Raw genomic sequence first — 12,850 nt, 5'->3', positions numbered from 1 at the left:
CTGTAGTTTCTTCGCTTTAGTGTGCGGGATTGCTGAAATTTTGAACGTAAGAGATATCAAAATTCCCCGCCGGCAGTATACACAATTAACTTGGGCTAACGTTATCTCACGCTAAACAACCGTCCCGCCTGTGTTGTGTTGGGTCCTGCAGCGCTAGCGATTTCATAAAGCAGGCTTCACCTCGTGTAGGGAAGCATCAGGTGAAGCCCACTTTCGGGGTGGTATCGTTCATATTTGTGGAATAGTCGAATATTCCATTCGCGAATCGAATACTTCGAGCGATTGATATTCGATTCGAATTCGAGAACTCGAATATTCGCACACCCCTGGCTACCATGCTGGGTACAGCACTCTGATTGGTTTAGAGAAACGTCGTCTGCTACACAGCGAGAACTGGGAGAGAAGCGAAGAAAAAAAAAAGACGGTCACTCTTGTGGCAGTAATGACATCACCTGTGACGTCTTTCCTCCCCCTCTTCACCCTGTAGAGAGAGTTTGGCGGGGACGCGCTCGTCGATGTTCCGGTGCGTTTGCTTTCTAAGAAAAATATTGTATACAGAGAAAGTTTTAGTTGTGAAGTCAAGTCACATCCTTTCATAATACGTCAGGGACAAAATATTTCAGATAGCTTTCTGGGCTCATTTAAACAATGGGTCTAAAGTACGCGGGCTGCAGTCCGAGGAAGTTTGACCACCAAACAGGAGGAGGCTACCCCCACAAAAAATCCAGTGAAGAATTAGGAGTGAAATCAGATTTTCAAGCATTGTTTTTTTCCCCTTGCATGGCCTAGTTATGGCCTTGTCCATGTTAGGCAGCACGTACACTCTTAAAAATGAACTTCACCGCATAGCACGCTCCTAGCCAACCATCATCTTGAATGATTTCTTTATCTGCCCTGATTTGTTGAAAACGGGAGGCGTACGCCATTTTTGTGACACTTATGCTGTTCATAATTGTCACAGAAAAGGCGTACGCCTCCCGTTTTCAACAAATCAGGGCGGATAACGATATCATTCGAGATGGTGGTTGGCTAGGAGCGTGCTATGCGGTGAAGTTCATTTTTAAGAGTACGTGTGTGAGCACTTCTTGTGCTCATGAACTTTCACTTGCTTCACTTGTGCTCATGGCAACATCAGTTCTGTCTTCGGCAAACGACATCTTACAAGTTTGCAGAGGCGGCAGCCTCCCCAGTTATCGTTGTCAACCGCGCGAAAGTAGAAAGGAACAGCTTTTTCTTTTTTTGATGAGTCTGTCAATGAAATCAGGTTGCTCTTCTTTCACAGACTTTGCTATTTCTTTTTCGTACGTTGTTGTTACTCTTCTCTGTGGCCATCCTAGACGTAGTCCGATGTCAACGCGACCTGCATCTCGATTTGAATTCGAGGCCGCTGCATTAAACCATAAACGCGGGACCATTGAGTCCGGGCACTCAACTGCTAATGTATTGTTAGCTTACAAAACACATTGAAGGCATCATATATTCTGTGTAAACAGAAGACACTACAAGTTGTATGTTGCACTGAGCGTATTTCTACGTCACTCAGTTACTCTACAAGGGTCCCTTCCGTGGCATTGATCTGGCACAGAGCAGATGGAGGGTTGCACTTGTAGGCCTTAGAAAAAGCCTCGGAGGCTCCCAGAACACGTTGGAGCTGTTCCGAAGAATTGTTGTCGTCCTCGCAGTGATGCAGGATATAGAAGACAAAGAATAGCTGTTCTGGCAGGACGTTCTCCAGTGTAACCAGTCTCAGACTGCCTCTAGACCATGTGGTGTAAGCTGCATGGGCAGCATCCAGAGCCTTGCCTTCCAGAGAACTATCATCACAGCTGCTTGAGATGCCATTTCTCTGCTGCTCGTCGAAGATGAACCGCAGAAGCTCCGTGTACAGACGAACGCCAACCAGTGGTAGCTAGAATTTAAAGCACAGTCTGATGTAGGACTGGCATTAAAGGAGCAAGGAAGTGACGTTTAGGATGGCTCGAAACAAAACCAAAATCCATCAAGTAGTCTATCGGGAGCCACTGTGGTCGATGCGCAGTGTTTTGTCACTGAGCAGCCAAATGTACAAAAAAACGTCCAGAGAGCGCAGCCACCGGCGCGGTCTGATCTCATCGCGTGACGAGCACGGAGGAGAAGTAAGGAGAGCGAACAACGCCGTTGAGAACGCTTTAAAGGGACTATGAAATTTCCCGAACCCCCATACTTTTTTTCGATGGAAACTGTTCTTCCCGCAGAGAAACTAATATGCCACAAATTTTTCCGGACGAAATCGCTCCACTCTGCGAGGAGCGCGCGCTGGAAATGTCTCTTCCGCGTTCCTCCTCTCCCACGCATATTTCCCTGCCGATGGTGTAACTGTACGGACCGCACTTCGGTTCCCCGTTACGTCACCGGTGTTGCACAATGGCAAGTAATGCCGCGAGCTCGCGCTGTGGCTGCCGCCACTGCCGAAATCTGCCGATCACGCGAAAGCTGCTGTCATGGAGATTTCCACTCCCGATGAACGCATACGCGGGATCCTACGGCGCATGCTCCTGGCGGGATTCCTCGGCTCGGCAACACGTCGCGATGACGTGTTGCTGAGCCGGCCGTGGTCGCGTCAAGTTGCCCGTTGTGTCTCCGCTCGGCAGCTCGCCACGGCGCGGCGCTAGCTGTCCTCCCTTCGCCGCTCCGTTTAAATTCGCTCCCGAGAAATCCGCTCGCGCGACGAAAGTAAAATTTCGGTTCTAGACTCAGAACAATGTCTTCTTTCGAACGAAACCAAGAAAAAAATCGTTTCATAGTCCCTTTAAAGGGGTTGAGAAACCAAATGCAACCCGCTAAATGTATGGCATCGTTTCATACGTTGTAGTCAATGGAGCCGCCACGCAAAGTCCCACATTCATCACTTGAACGGTTTTTTTACTATTGGGTTTTTAAAACGGCATTTTTTTTAGGCCACCGTCGACGGTGGCGCCGAACAACGCTGAGAGGCATTGGCAGACGAACAGGAAGTGACGTTTTAGGTGTGCGCGTTTGCCCGAAGTTCCCGAGGGCCACCGTGCCGAAACCGGTCCGGCGGTCGTCTCCCTCTTTGCAACGGCTTACGTCGTCATCGATACGGAAAAGAATGCGCTTCCTTTCTCGAACATGAGACGTCATTCCGCCCTCCGCGCGCGACCTTTGGATTGCGATAGCTTCGTAACGCGGGATCGCAGAGACATAGCGTTTTGATGTGCATGTTCGGTACACATAGATCGACATGTACCAGGTGTCCACGTTCCGTTTTCGCTGAACTTAACACGTCGTGGATTATGGGCGCTATTTGCCGAGAAAGGAGAAATCGAAACACTTTGGAGGCCTTTTTCTTCTTTCCGATACACAAGATCCGAGCTCACAGCGGCGCAAAGCACTCTGGGATGTTCTGAAGTCGTCGTGTTCAACTTGAGAAGGAAAAGAAATCTAGTCCGTCAACTACATACGCCGTTGGAGATAAGGAGATGCAATAGCGCGCCAGAAGAACTACTGCAGCGCCATCAGTAGGGGAGCGCAGGCGCACTTTCTGGCGCAACGTGGTGGCGGTGGTGGTAGTGTCATGCGACCTTGTCTTAACAGCCAAGATGGGAGCAGAGTGAGTATGATGGATTATATTATCTGGCGCAGGAGAGAGCGTGACTTCCCCGTGTCCGGCCATCCTATCTGCGGCGCAGTAATATTTTGAGAGCTGACGGACTAGATTTGTTTTCCCTCTTGAACACGTTCGCCTCGGTGAACGGCCAATGAACACCTGCTTCCGCACCGCCTAGCAGCATAACGAGTCACCTGATTGGCCCTTTTCATGGGTACTGCGAACGTTACGAAGTGTCGTGGACATCCTTCGTTCGCATACGCGCTCTTTGAAGGAGCAAAGGGGCGCAAATGAGAGGGATCGCGTAAAGTCCCTCGATCGCTCCCTCGATCCCAAAGAGCGATCGATGGACTTTAGGATCGCGCGCGTGCTACAGGTCAGCTGCGCTCGTCGTTTCTCCGCAAGACGAAAAAATTAAGACAAGACAAGTTCCTTTTGCGCCGTGGTAACTTTCAGAGGAACTCGTTTCTTTTTCAGGTAACTTTGCCAAAGTAACTTAAGCTAAGTCCCAAGTTACTTTTAATTCGCTTTTCACTCACGTCCACATATTTTCTTGCTTTCTCTTCGGTTGTTTCATGGCATTTTATGCCATAAACCGTGATATTCAATCAATGACAGTATTCTATTCAGGAAGTAAGAACCGCTGCCATTGAAATGAAGCTGAACCATTGTGCGCCCACAGGGACTAAGATGCGAAGCGTTCGAATTGTTGGACATAAATGAAAACGATCTAAGCGTGTTGCACTCCTCCGCAGGCAACTCAAGGTCGAACTACTCACGCGCGCTGCACCTGTGTAGTGCTATTTTGTGTACGAAGTAACTTGGATGTGACTCGTTCTTTTTTTTAAGTAACTCCGTAACTGCGAGTTACATTTCAGGCTGAAGAACTTCGTTATTAACTTAGTTACATTTTTCACACGGTAACCTCACTCGTAACGAGTTCTTTTTGACGGGTAACTTCTCGATCTATGGACAAGACGAGGTAAAATAAGGTGTGCTGACGTCCCTATAGCCCTGTCTTCAAATGTGCAATAGTCCAGCATACTGTCCCCCAAGCAGTGGCGTATCTAGGGTGTGGCAGGTGTGGACAGGTGCCATGGGCGCCAGGTGAACAGGGGCGCCATTATGTGGTCGGGTGTGGATGTGCCAGGTCGGGCACTCAACCTGGCACATTCATAAATGATCTAAAGCACCCGCCATTAGGGAGGTTGTAGCGTGAAACCTAGTGCGGACCACACGAAAACGCATCCCCAAGGACATCATGTTAACCATGTTGCCATGGGCGCAGGTAGCTCTAGATACGCCACTGCCCCCAAGTACTGCGGCGACAAGAACGGTACGAGCGCGCTTACTGTGAAAGATGGAATACCTGCAAGGGAGCAGTGACTGGATAGATTGCCCAAAGCCAGTCAAAGGCAGCTGCTGGAATGTGGATCTGGTTGTGTTGGAGCACTGGGCGCTGTTGCAGAAACCCAGCTTTCCACTCCAGGTCAAAGTACTTGGCGGGATCGTTGAGGGACAGGTGGGAGTTCACGATTTGATCCTCCATCCAGCCGAACAGCAGAGCTCCTCCCCACTTCCCCAGACCTCCGTAGAACCTAAGTCAGATCACGAAATATGAGCCTAGCAAATTTGCTTTCATTCATTTGCAAGGAGGTATGCGCTGGAGAACCGTGATATGGCTAGATACTCAGTGCATAGGAGGAGCGGTCATCGCCAGATGTTTCCTGAGCGATACGTATTCACTCGCAGAACTACACCACGTCGCAGAAGACAGTCACGCAGTTTGAATATTCATATTACTATCGTTACGCAACAAGGATAGAATTACAAAACCGCTGTGTGCAATTGATTTTTCTCGAGAGCTGGGGTAGGAGAAATTTCGATACAGAAATCGTGTACATGGGGGCCGTGGCGTGCCCAAGTTATATGGCTCGTACAGAGCTGGACAAAAGTTCACAGAACACGCTCCGGCGCATTCCTTCCTCAGAGTGTAGCAGCGAATGGTATCTCGCTGATCGCCATCATGGTACCATCATGATCGGTATCATGTCGCTGAATGGTATCTCGCCATCATCTCGCGTCAATGAGCGCCCATCGCGCAGTGCGTTATGCAAACCCCTGCCTACAGCCCTAACACCCCCCCCCCCTCAATGTTGTGTGACACCCCTTAAAGAGAAACTCCGCACGAAAAACGTGTTGAGGTAACAGTGCGACGTCAATCCGTACCGTATGATATTTCAGTGAATACAATTTCTCATCCCCAAGTGGCGCACATAATTTGAAAAGGAATATTTTCCTTTATGTGATTAGGCGCTCTTCCACGGAAAAGCAGTCCAGCAACACTGGGCTTCACCTCACCGGTATTCCTCGTGTTAGGCTTCCTGTGGGCTTTGCTTTTACCGCCGGCGAATATTTTAGCACGAAATCGAAGAAGCGGATGATTGGTCATCCATGTGGCACGAAGAAGTTAGAAAACGCAACAGCCGGTGGCCCACACGAGACTCCCGGCGACGTCACGCATGGTACAGAAGGTAGGAGAGCGAACCTTCAGAAGTTTCGGTTTCGTTTTGAGCTTCCCAGCTCTTCCGGAGACTAACGAGTCCCCGACTGCAAAAGGAACTTTCTTCCTCATTTCGGAAGAATGTATTATTTACACAGCCATTATGATATTTTCGGACCGTTCCGGAATCTCCCTTCAACTATTTTTCCGTGTATCCCCTACGGGGGGCAGATACTTATGTCAGCAATGATGCATAAAGCTGTTACAATTTTACTGCAGTAATGATCACAACGCTCAATATTTTGCGATTCTGGTTTCCCTTTTCCCAATTCCCTTGTTTGCGATTCTGGAAAAACCATTGCCGTTGTGAACCCTAATGGACCTTTTTCACATACGTGTCGTATCCTAGCGGCTCTCCGGCAAACCACCCTCGGAGCGCGTCAAAACAAATTTCGGGGGTTTGGTCCCCTTTGCGGGAAAACTTGTACTGCGTGCCTTGATAAGGTGTATTAACAACAGCAAACAAATACACGTGGGTAGCACGAAGGGCCAAAACCGCGGTCCGGAGTGGGACCGACTAGCTCGCGCCGTTCGTGCGGTCTCCCCACTGGTCTCCACTTCTGTCGTCCCCATACTGCGCCATCTAGTGAAGACGGAGATAACCCTCTTCGACGCCTCAAGATCATGCGCATGCACATAGGCCGTTGGGAAACTCGGACCGAGATGTCAATGGTTGGGCCCCAGTTGAGTTCCAGAATGGTGATATGTTTTCATAATGTAACTTGCCTGCTGAAATACGTGAGTCTGTTTCCTTTCACTTTTACCCAGTGCGGCATCAGAGCTCTCCAATGTAGTTTCCCAAGCAGGTCCAGGTACGGACGTCCTTGCTCCGGAACGACAGGCCTCAGTGCACTCTCAGCTTGCGATCGAATGTTATCTACGGCGGCATTGAACACTTGCGACATGTTACGCAGCCGATGGAACAGAATGTACGCAGACATCACGGGCTCGTACTTCTCCACGAGTCGCACGCAATAGTCCTGCTGCAGCCTGGGAAGAGGCAAGTCTTCCGTTTGGGTCAGGTGGCCCGTGAGTTCCTTCTGAAGTCCCGACAGTAAAAGCGGGCTGCCCAATAGTGCGATGCGAAAGCCCAAGTAGTTTAGTATCTCGTGGTTCGCCAATTGGCCCATGATATGTGGCAGGTTGCGGAGGAAATGTGGCGCTCCGAGAATGATGCCCCGCAGAGCCTGGTTCGGCTCGAAGGCTTCCTCGAGAACTGTTCTCCATCGCCATTGGGCACTGCGGTCAGAGTGAGAACTGTTAGACCTTTTTAGTACCTTCCTCACGTTATATATGTGGGATACACATGTTTATAAACACAAATGTCTGGGTTTATTCCACGAGTGTGGACAGGGTCAGCGAGAGAAATTACGGGCACCAGGGATGACTCCGGATGAGTCCTGCCCGGGCCCACTCCTCACGTCTCCTGGTGGGTGCGAGCAACCGTCAGGTCTTGGGTCGGGCGGGCCCCTGAAGAGGCCCGCGACCCCCCCTCTTTTTTTTTTTGCCAGTCCTGCTTGTGGAACGCTATTTGCAAAAATGTCGTGAAATCAGTTCTGCAGAAGAGACATTAGCGACATGTATCTTTCGAATTCTCTCGAACGAAGCACGTACTCCGGGAGAATTCCTCTAAAGCACAGCGTCTGTGATCCAAGGGTAGACTGGGACGAAATATTTTACCGGGTAAAAAATCTCAGACCGGCCCACGGGAAGAGCTTGGGGATACCGTGCTGTCGGCCGACTGGAAGCCTTTCCGGTAAGGTGCGGACTGTCCACGTATATATGGCCAGTCCGCTCCTGGTCTGGCTCCACGTTCCGGGGAACCACAAGTATGCTCCGTCGATTGTTTCTTTGTACAAAGCAGGGCATGTTGCATAACAGCGAAGCGGCCGGAGAAGCGTGATCGCAGTGCCCCACACGTAACCAATCCGCGATTGCGTGCTACGGTACGGTTCAAGTCACTGCTCAGTTTCCGGGTGCTATACAACCCTGACGCGCGATTAACGAAACAAACCTTTTGGTATTCTAGTCAGGTTGAGTCGCCTGAAGTATAATCACCTGGAATTATGGTCGAGCACCGCCAGATCCACAACACTGGCCTCCCAATTCGGTACGTGACCCTTTCGGTGATTCGCCAGGACCGCCTCCACCTGGTTCACGTCTAAGGGCGGAGTGTCCGTTGCAAAAACCATTCTTGCAGCAGTTGCGATCATCTTCAAGTCCACACCCGGGGCATCCCTCAGCAAGATCGGTTCGCCTAAGTAAATTAGCTGGTCTTCCTGGAGCACCATCTTCAAGAAGACGTGTTCTCCGGTGAAGTAAAACGCGTTGCCTATCATCTTCGACATGTCTTCTGGATTGCTGACGTTAGTCTTCGGGACGGGCCACGGTGTAATACCGGCATTATCCAAGAACATGGAACGTAAGAACTTTGCGTCGTCTTTGTCTGGATTCAGACACCTTTGGTAGATCCTTGAAAGCATCTGGTACGCGTCAGAGAGATTAAGATAGCTCTGATGGACGGCGTTGATGATCGCCTTGAGGTTGTAATAGTTAGTGGTCGTCTTTTCCGTACGGCTCCATTGCTTCTGCTGTGCTGCCCACAACGAACACACGTGACCGTACATGTCGTAGCATGGGTCGATGCTCATGTTTAGAGATACGTTGCGGGCTGCGTACGTGCAGGGTTCACTGAAACACATTAGAAATACTGCAAAATGCGTCCACAAGGGAACCGTACAATGTGTGGTGACGTTACAGGTGAAGTAATTCTGAACCACAAAAGCTGTCGATGAGCTGTCGATGTGGTCATTATGCTCTGAGCCGTTTTTGGCCATGAGACGATGTACATAGCAGAGCACTGTGTGTGTTGACGCCTGGGTCAAGCAAGGCTGTCTTATTTGTGGGACGTCATCACACGATGCCGGCACTGCTGCGTACAATACCCTCTATGCACATATAGTCGCGTTCTATTGCGACGTCCTTCATCGGAAAATGCAAGATCTCAATACTTATGCCTATATAAGTTCTGCATGATGGTCATCATGTGCGGGGATGGAGCGCAAAATATTTCCTTGAATTTCCACGCGCGGCGCCCAGACTTGATCCAGGTTGCGTCCTAAATCGTAAGTTGCCCCTTTAATTAATATCGAATTCGGGTGGTCATTTCGTAGCAACACAGCCGAGTGGTCGGAAATTGCTAGGTCGGCGACCGAGCTGGATCACGTGACCGTTGCCACCCGAACATGATTGCTAGGAATCTAGCGGTTTTATGTACTTGGATCACGCTAGGGGCGTCGAGGTCGCAAGTCTTCGAGTTCTGTCGTCTGCTAAACCACGTGATTTCAACATGCGGGCCAATGGGGGCACTCGCCACCGTTGCAGTGCGGATGTGACGACACCGGATACAGTTGAGCAATCTGCTGCTCGATCATTTTGAGCCCGGGCAAAAAAAGTGCTAGCTGGCAAATTCCAAGCGCTCCGAAAGCGCCACGCGAACATGCGAGATTGCTTCATTTTGACCAAGTGAACATGACTGCTCGAGATCTGGCAAAAAAAGCTGCTACGAAATGACCACCCGAATTCGCCATAAACTCCACAAGAATTTGGTCATCTGCGTATGCAGAATGCACGACGTACTACTACTGTAAATATTGCACTATATGGCAAAATGCGTTCGGTACTGCTTATGCGCCACCCGGTTGCGAAAGACGCAAAGCCAACTCTTATGGCTCCTGATGTCACGCGTGAAGAAGTGTTTTATTCCGTTAGCGCTGATTCTGTATACGAAAGCAGCACAATGTACTGAAAGCGCGGATGCATAGGGGTGAGTTGTTGGAAGGCACCTCCACGCACCTGAAGGTTCAGTACCTTGTTCTGTTGGATCTTGCTTGTTGCAATAAGGTGCAAGTGGACGGTTGCAGCCTTCGCGCGATTGCAGCGCCACGTTTAGCTATGAAAGGAGAGTTCTGCTACTGTCTAACTACTATGTGAGATGACGTCATGCCCCCACGGTATGCTCAGGATAATGACATTTACGTACCTGGAGCAAATGTCATCTTGGTTGTTGCCAGCGTAAGAATCCGCATTGGTGAGAGTGGTGGTGAGAATGACTTCCGCTTTGCCAGGCTCTTTGACCCTGCTGACCATGTAATCAATTCCAAGGAGAAGTATGACTGTGCCGATGATTCCTAGAACCAAACTGACGAGCCGTACGCTGGTCGGAGAAAAGAAGGACCGTTGTTCATCGTGCGTCTCCGCGGTTGCTTCCTCCAGAAATGAGGTTGTGGTCCACTGATCAGCTTGCATCGTGGACGCAATTTCTGTTGCCCGTTTTCTTCTACTTCTTATTTTCAACGATAGCGGAACAACATGTAGCGAGCGGCTCGCGCACCGTGCCTTTCTTCCTCTTCTAACTGCTGTGGCACACAGCCAAAGGCAATAGGCCTGTTTGTAAACAAATGACGTCATATAGTGCTCGACAGCGCCACGAATATGGTAGAGTTGAACTACGTTCCAAGCTAATGGCGAACAAGGTTGCGCCCGAAAGCCACGGTCTTGAGGGGATTACGAGGGTCTCTGAAAGGGACGCGACCTTCGGTCCTACTTTTCTTTCAGTAGGAGGCAGCGAACAAATGTCCGTTCGTGGAACCCAGCTCTCCCCTTCCGACCTGTTTCGGTTTCAGTGTGTCTACCAACGTCATGATGACGTTTCTCGGATAGAGGTTTATAGGCTACGGGTCAACGTGCCGGTGCAAAGGAGGATCAGGGGTCGAGAATAAAACCGATGTGACCGGGAGGTACCCGGTTTCGAATCCCGGTGCCGGCTGTGCTCACTGGAGTTCTTCCTGGGTTTTCCTCAGACGCTTTCAGACATACGTCGGTTCCCACAGTTCCCTTAGAAGTCGGCCCAGGACGCACATTCCCCCAGGGCGTCAGTCGTGACTTTGCCTACCTCTGTGAGGCCGACATGCGGCTGCGATGAAAAACACGCCCAGTGGTCACCTTGCAGTATACATGCTAGGAAATGCTGTTGTCCACCGTTGTTGGACCTTGGCAGCCTAAGTTTAGTGATGTTACACCAACTACCCCAACTTTGCGGATAATGATAAAGACCATGAGGATAAGGATAATGGGACAGAAAAGACGCGGAAGGGGATTGTTAAAAACTGGAGACGGATAGACGAATAAAAGGGGCAACAGAGAAGGAAGTGATCCATTGTCTCATCACACAGACAATGCGGGCAGCGAGGGGACGGCCGCGTACAGGTCCCAACAAAAGTTTACGGAATACCGGAATGGCGTATATCGTCATCGCAGCGACACACTTGCAGCAGACGGGAGCAGATAGGCTTATACACACAGATGACTGGATATTCCATGCGCCTCTCGGTACGTGTGTATATCTACTCCAATTCGCTGCTAGTGTCTCGCTCCGATCAAGAAATACGTCTGGTGTTCCGTAAACTTTTGTCGAGATCTGTACGCGCACGACGAAGATAGTTAAGGGGGAAACCGAAAGCGCGATGAATCTTCTTCTTTTTCCCACAGAGTATGGCCGTTGGCCACAAGTATACCGCAAGGGCGACTCTTCTTCTTCTTAGAAGTCGGCCCAGGACTCACATTTCCCCAGGGCGTCAGTCGTGACGTTGCCTACCTCTGTGAGGCCGACAACGGCAAGCCCTCTCACCATCACCACCACCTTCTTCTTCGTCCCACGAAGAACAGCCAAGTCCGGCCAGGACTGAGGTTGTCTACCTGTGACATGATGGTGACAATCTGGGTGGAGAATGTGATGGTTGAAGTGATGGGGGCGGTGAATGTGGCTTGTTTTGGTTCTATGGCATAAGGGCAAGTATTGTCCATGTCCAGATTATTTGCATAATTCACATGTAGAATCATTGTAGATGTATGTCTTTGTGTGTTTGATGATGGTAGTTTTACATTCTATGTAAGTAAGAGCTCTCAGAGTTAGATACTCTGCACAGAAAGTGAGGCACCAAGTGATAGTTTGAGTAATCCAAAGCAAACAGATGCCGCTGTATCTCCTTCGGCCACCCCTTTCAGACTTTTGCTGTTATTTCAGAGGTTCCCGAAGCTGTGGGACTCGCCTCGGGCGAGCGAGCCGCCAGAATTCCTCTGTCCTAATGAGCAGGGTTGTTAAAGTTACTTTTCAAAAGTAACTAAGTTACAGTTACATATACTCAGCTTCAAAAGTAATTAAGTTACAGTTAGAGTTACTGACAGGGAAAAATACTGAGATACAGTTAAATACCTTGGAAAAGTATCATGAGTACGGGTGGAGCTACTTTTGCAATTCTGCACGCTTTTTGGGCTCATAATAGGTGTCACTCTAGAGCCACGGAGACATCCCTTCTTGGGTAATGGTACGTAATTGAAGGCAAAACATTGAAAGGAACGCCTAAACTGGGGGTAACCGAGACAGGGACAGGTGAGACGCTTAGAAACTTCGTCCTCGGCTCACAGCGGAGACATTTCAGCTCAAGATTCCCATTATCCTTCGTTCCAATGAATTTAAAGTGCTCTCGATATTGTGGCCACGGTACCTCTGACAGAACGGAGGCAACTTTGCTCGGGCGGCTCGTATAGTTACAGCCTCACAGACGGCGTTCGCGCCCGAGGTGGCGTCGACGCCTTCAAACTCGGCCATTCTCGTCACT

At 49.9% G+C, this 12,850-nt stretch overlaps 1 protein-coding gene across 1 annotated transcript; it reads right to left on the bottom strand.

Annotated features, from left to right (window-relative positions):
• Positions 1–1,463: 1,463 nt before the first annotated feature.
• On the bottom strand, positions 1,464–10,563 carry LOC135386195 (uncharacterized). Its single transcript, XM_064615988.1, has 5 exons — positions 10,213–10,563; positions 8,229–8,861; positions 6,897–7,409; positions 4,977–5,205; positions 1,464–1,909 (listed from the first exon to the last, which is right to left on the bottom strand). The coding sequence occupies exons 1-5, from the start codon at positions 10,476–10,478 to the stop codon at positions 1,544–1,546; spliced, it is 2,007 nt and encodes a 668-aa protein (XP_064472058.1). The 5' UTR covers positions 10,479–10,563; the 3' UTR covers positions 1,464–1,543.
• Between the last annotated feature and the right edge of the window lie 2,287 nt (positions 10,564–12,850).

The sequence above is a fragment of the Ornithodoros turicata genome, chromosome 2 (genome assembly GCF_037126465.1).
Source record: "Ornithodoros turicata isolate Travis chromosome 2, ASM3712646v1, whole genome shotgun sequence".
Taxonomy (NCBI): Eukaryota; Metazoa; Arthropoda; class Arachnida; order Ixodida; family Argasidae; genus Ornithodoros; species Ornithodoros turicata.
Note: the sequence above shows the minus strand (reverse complement) of the source record. Positions and strands in the feature narration are given on the sequence as shown.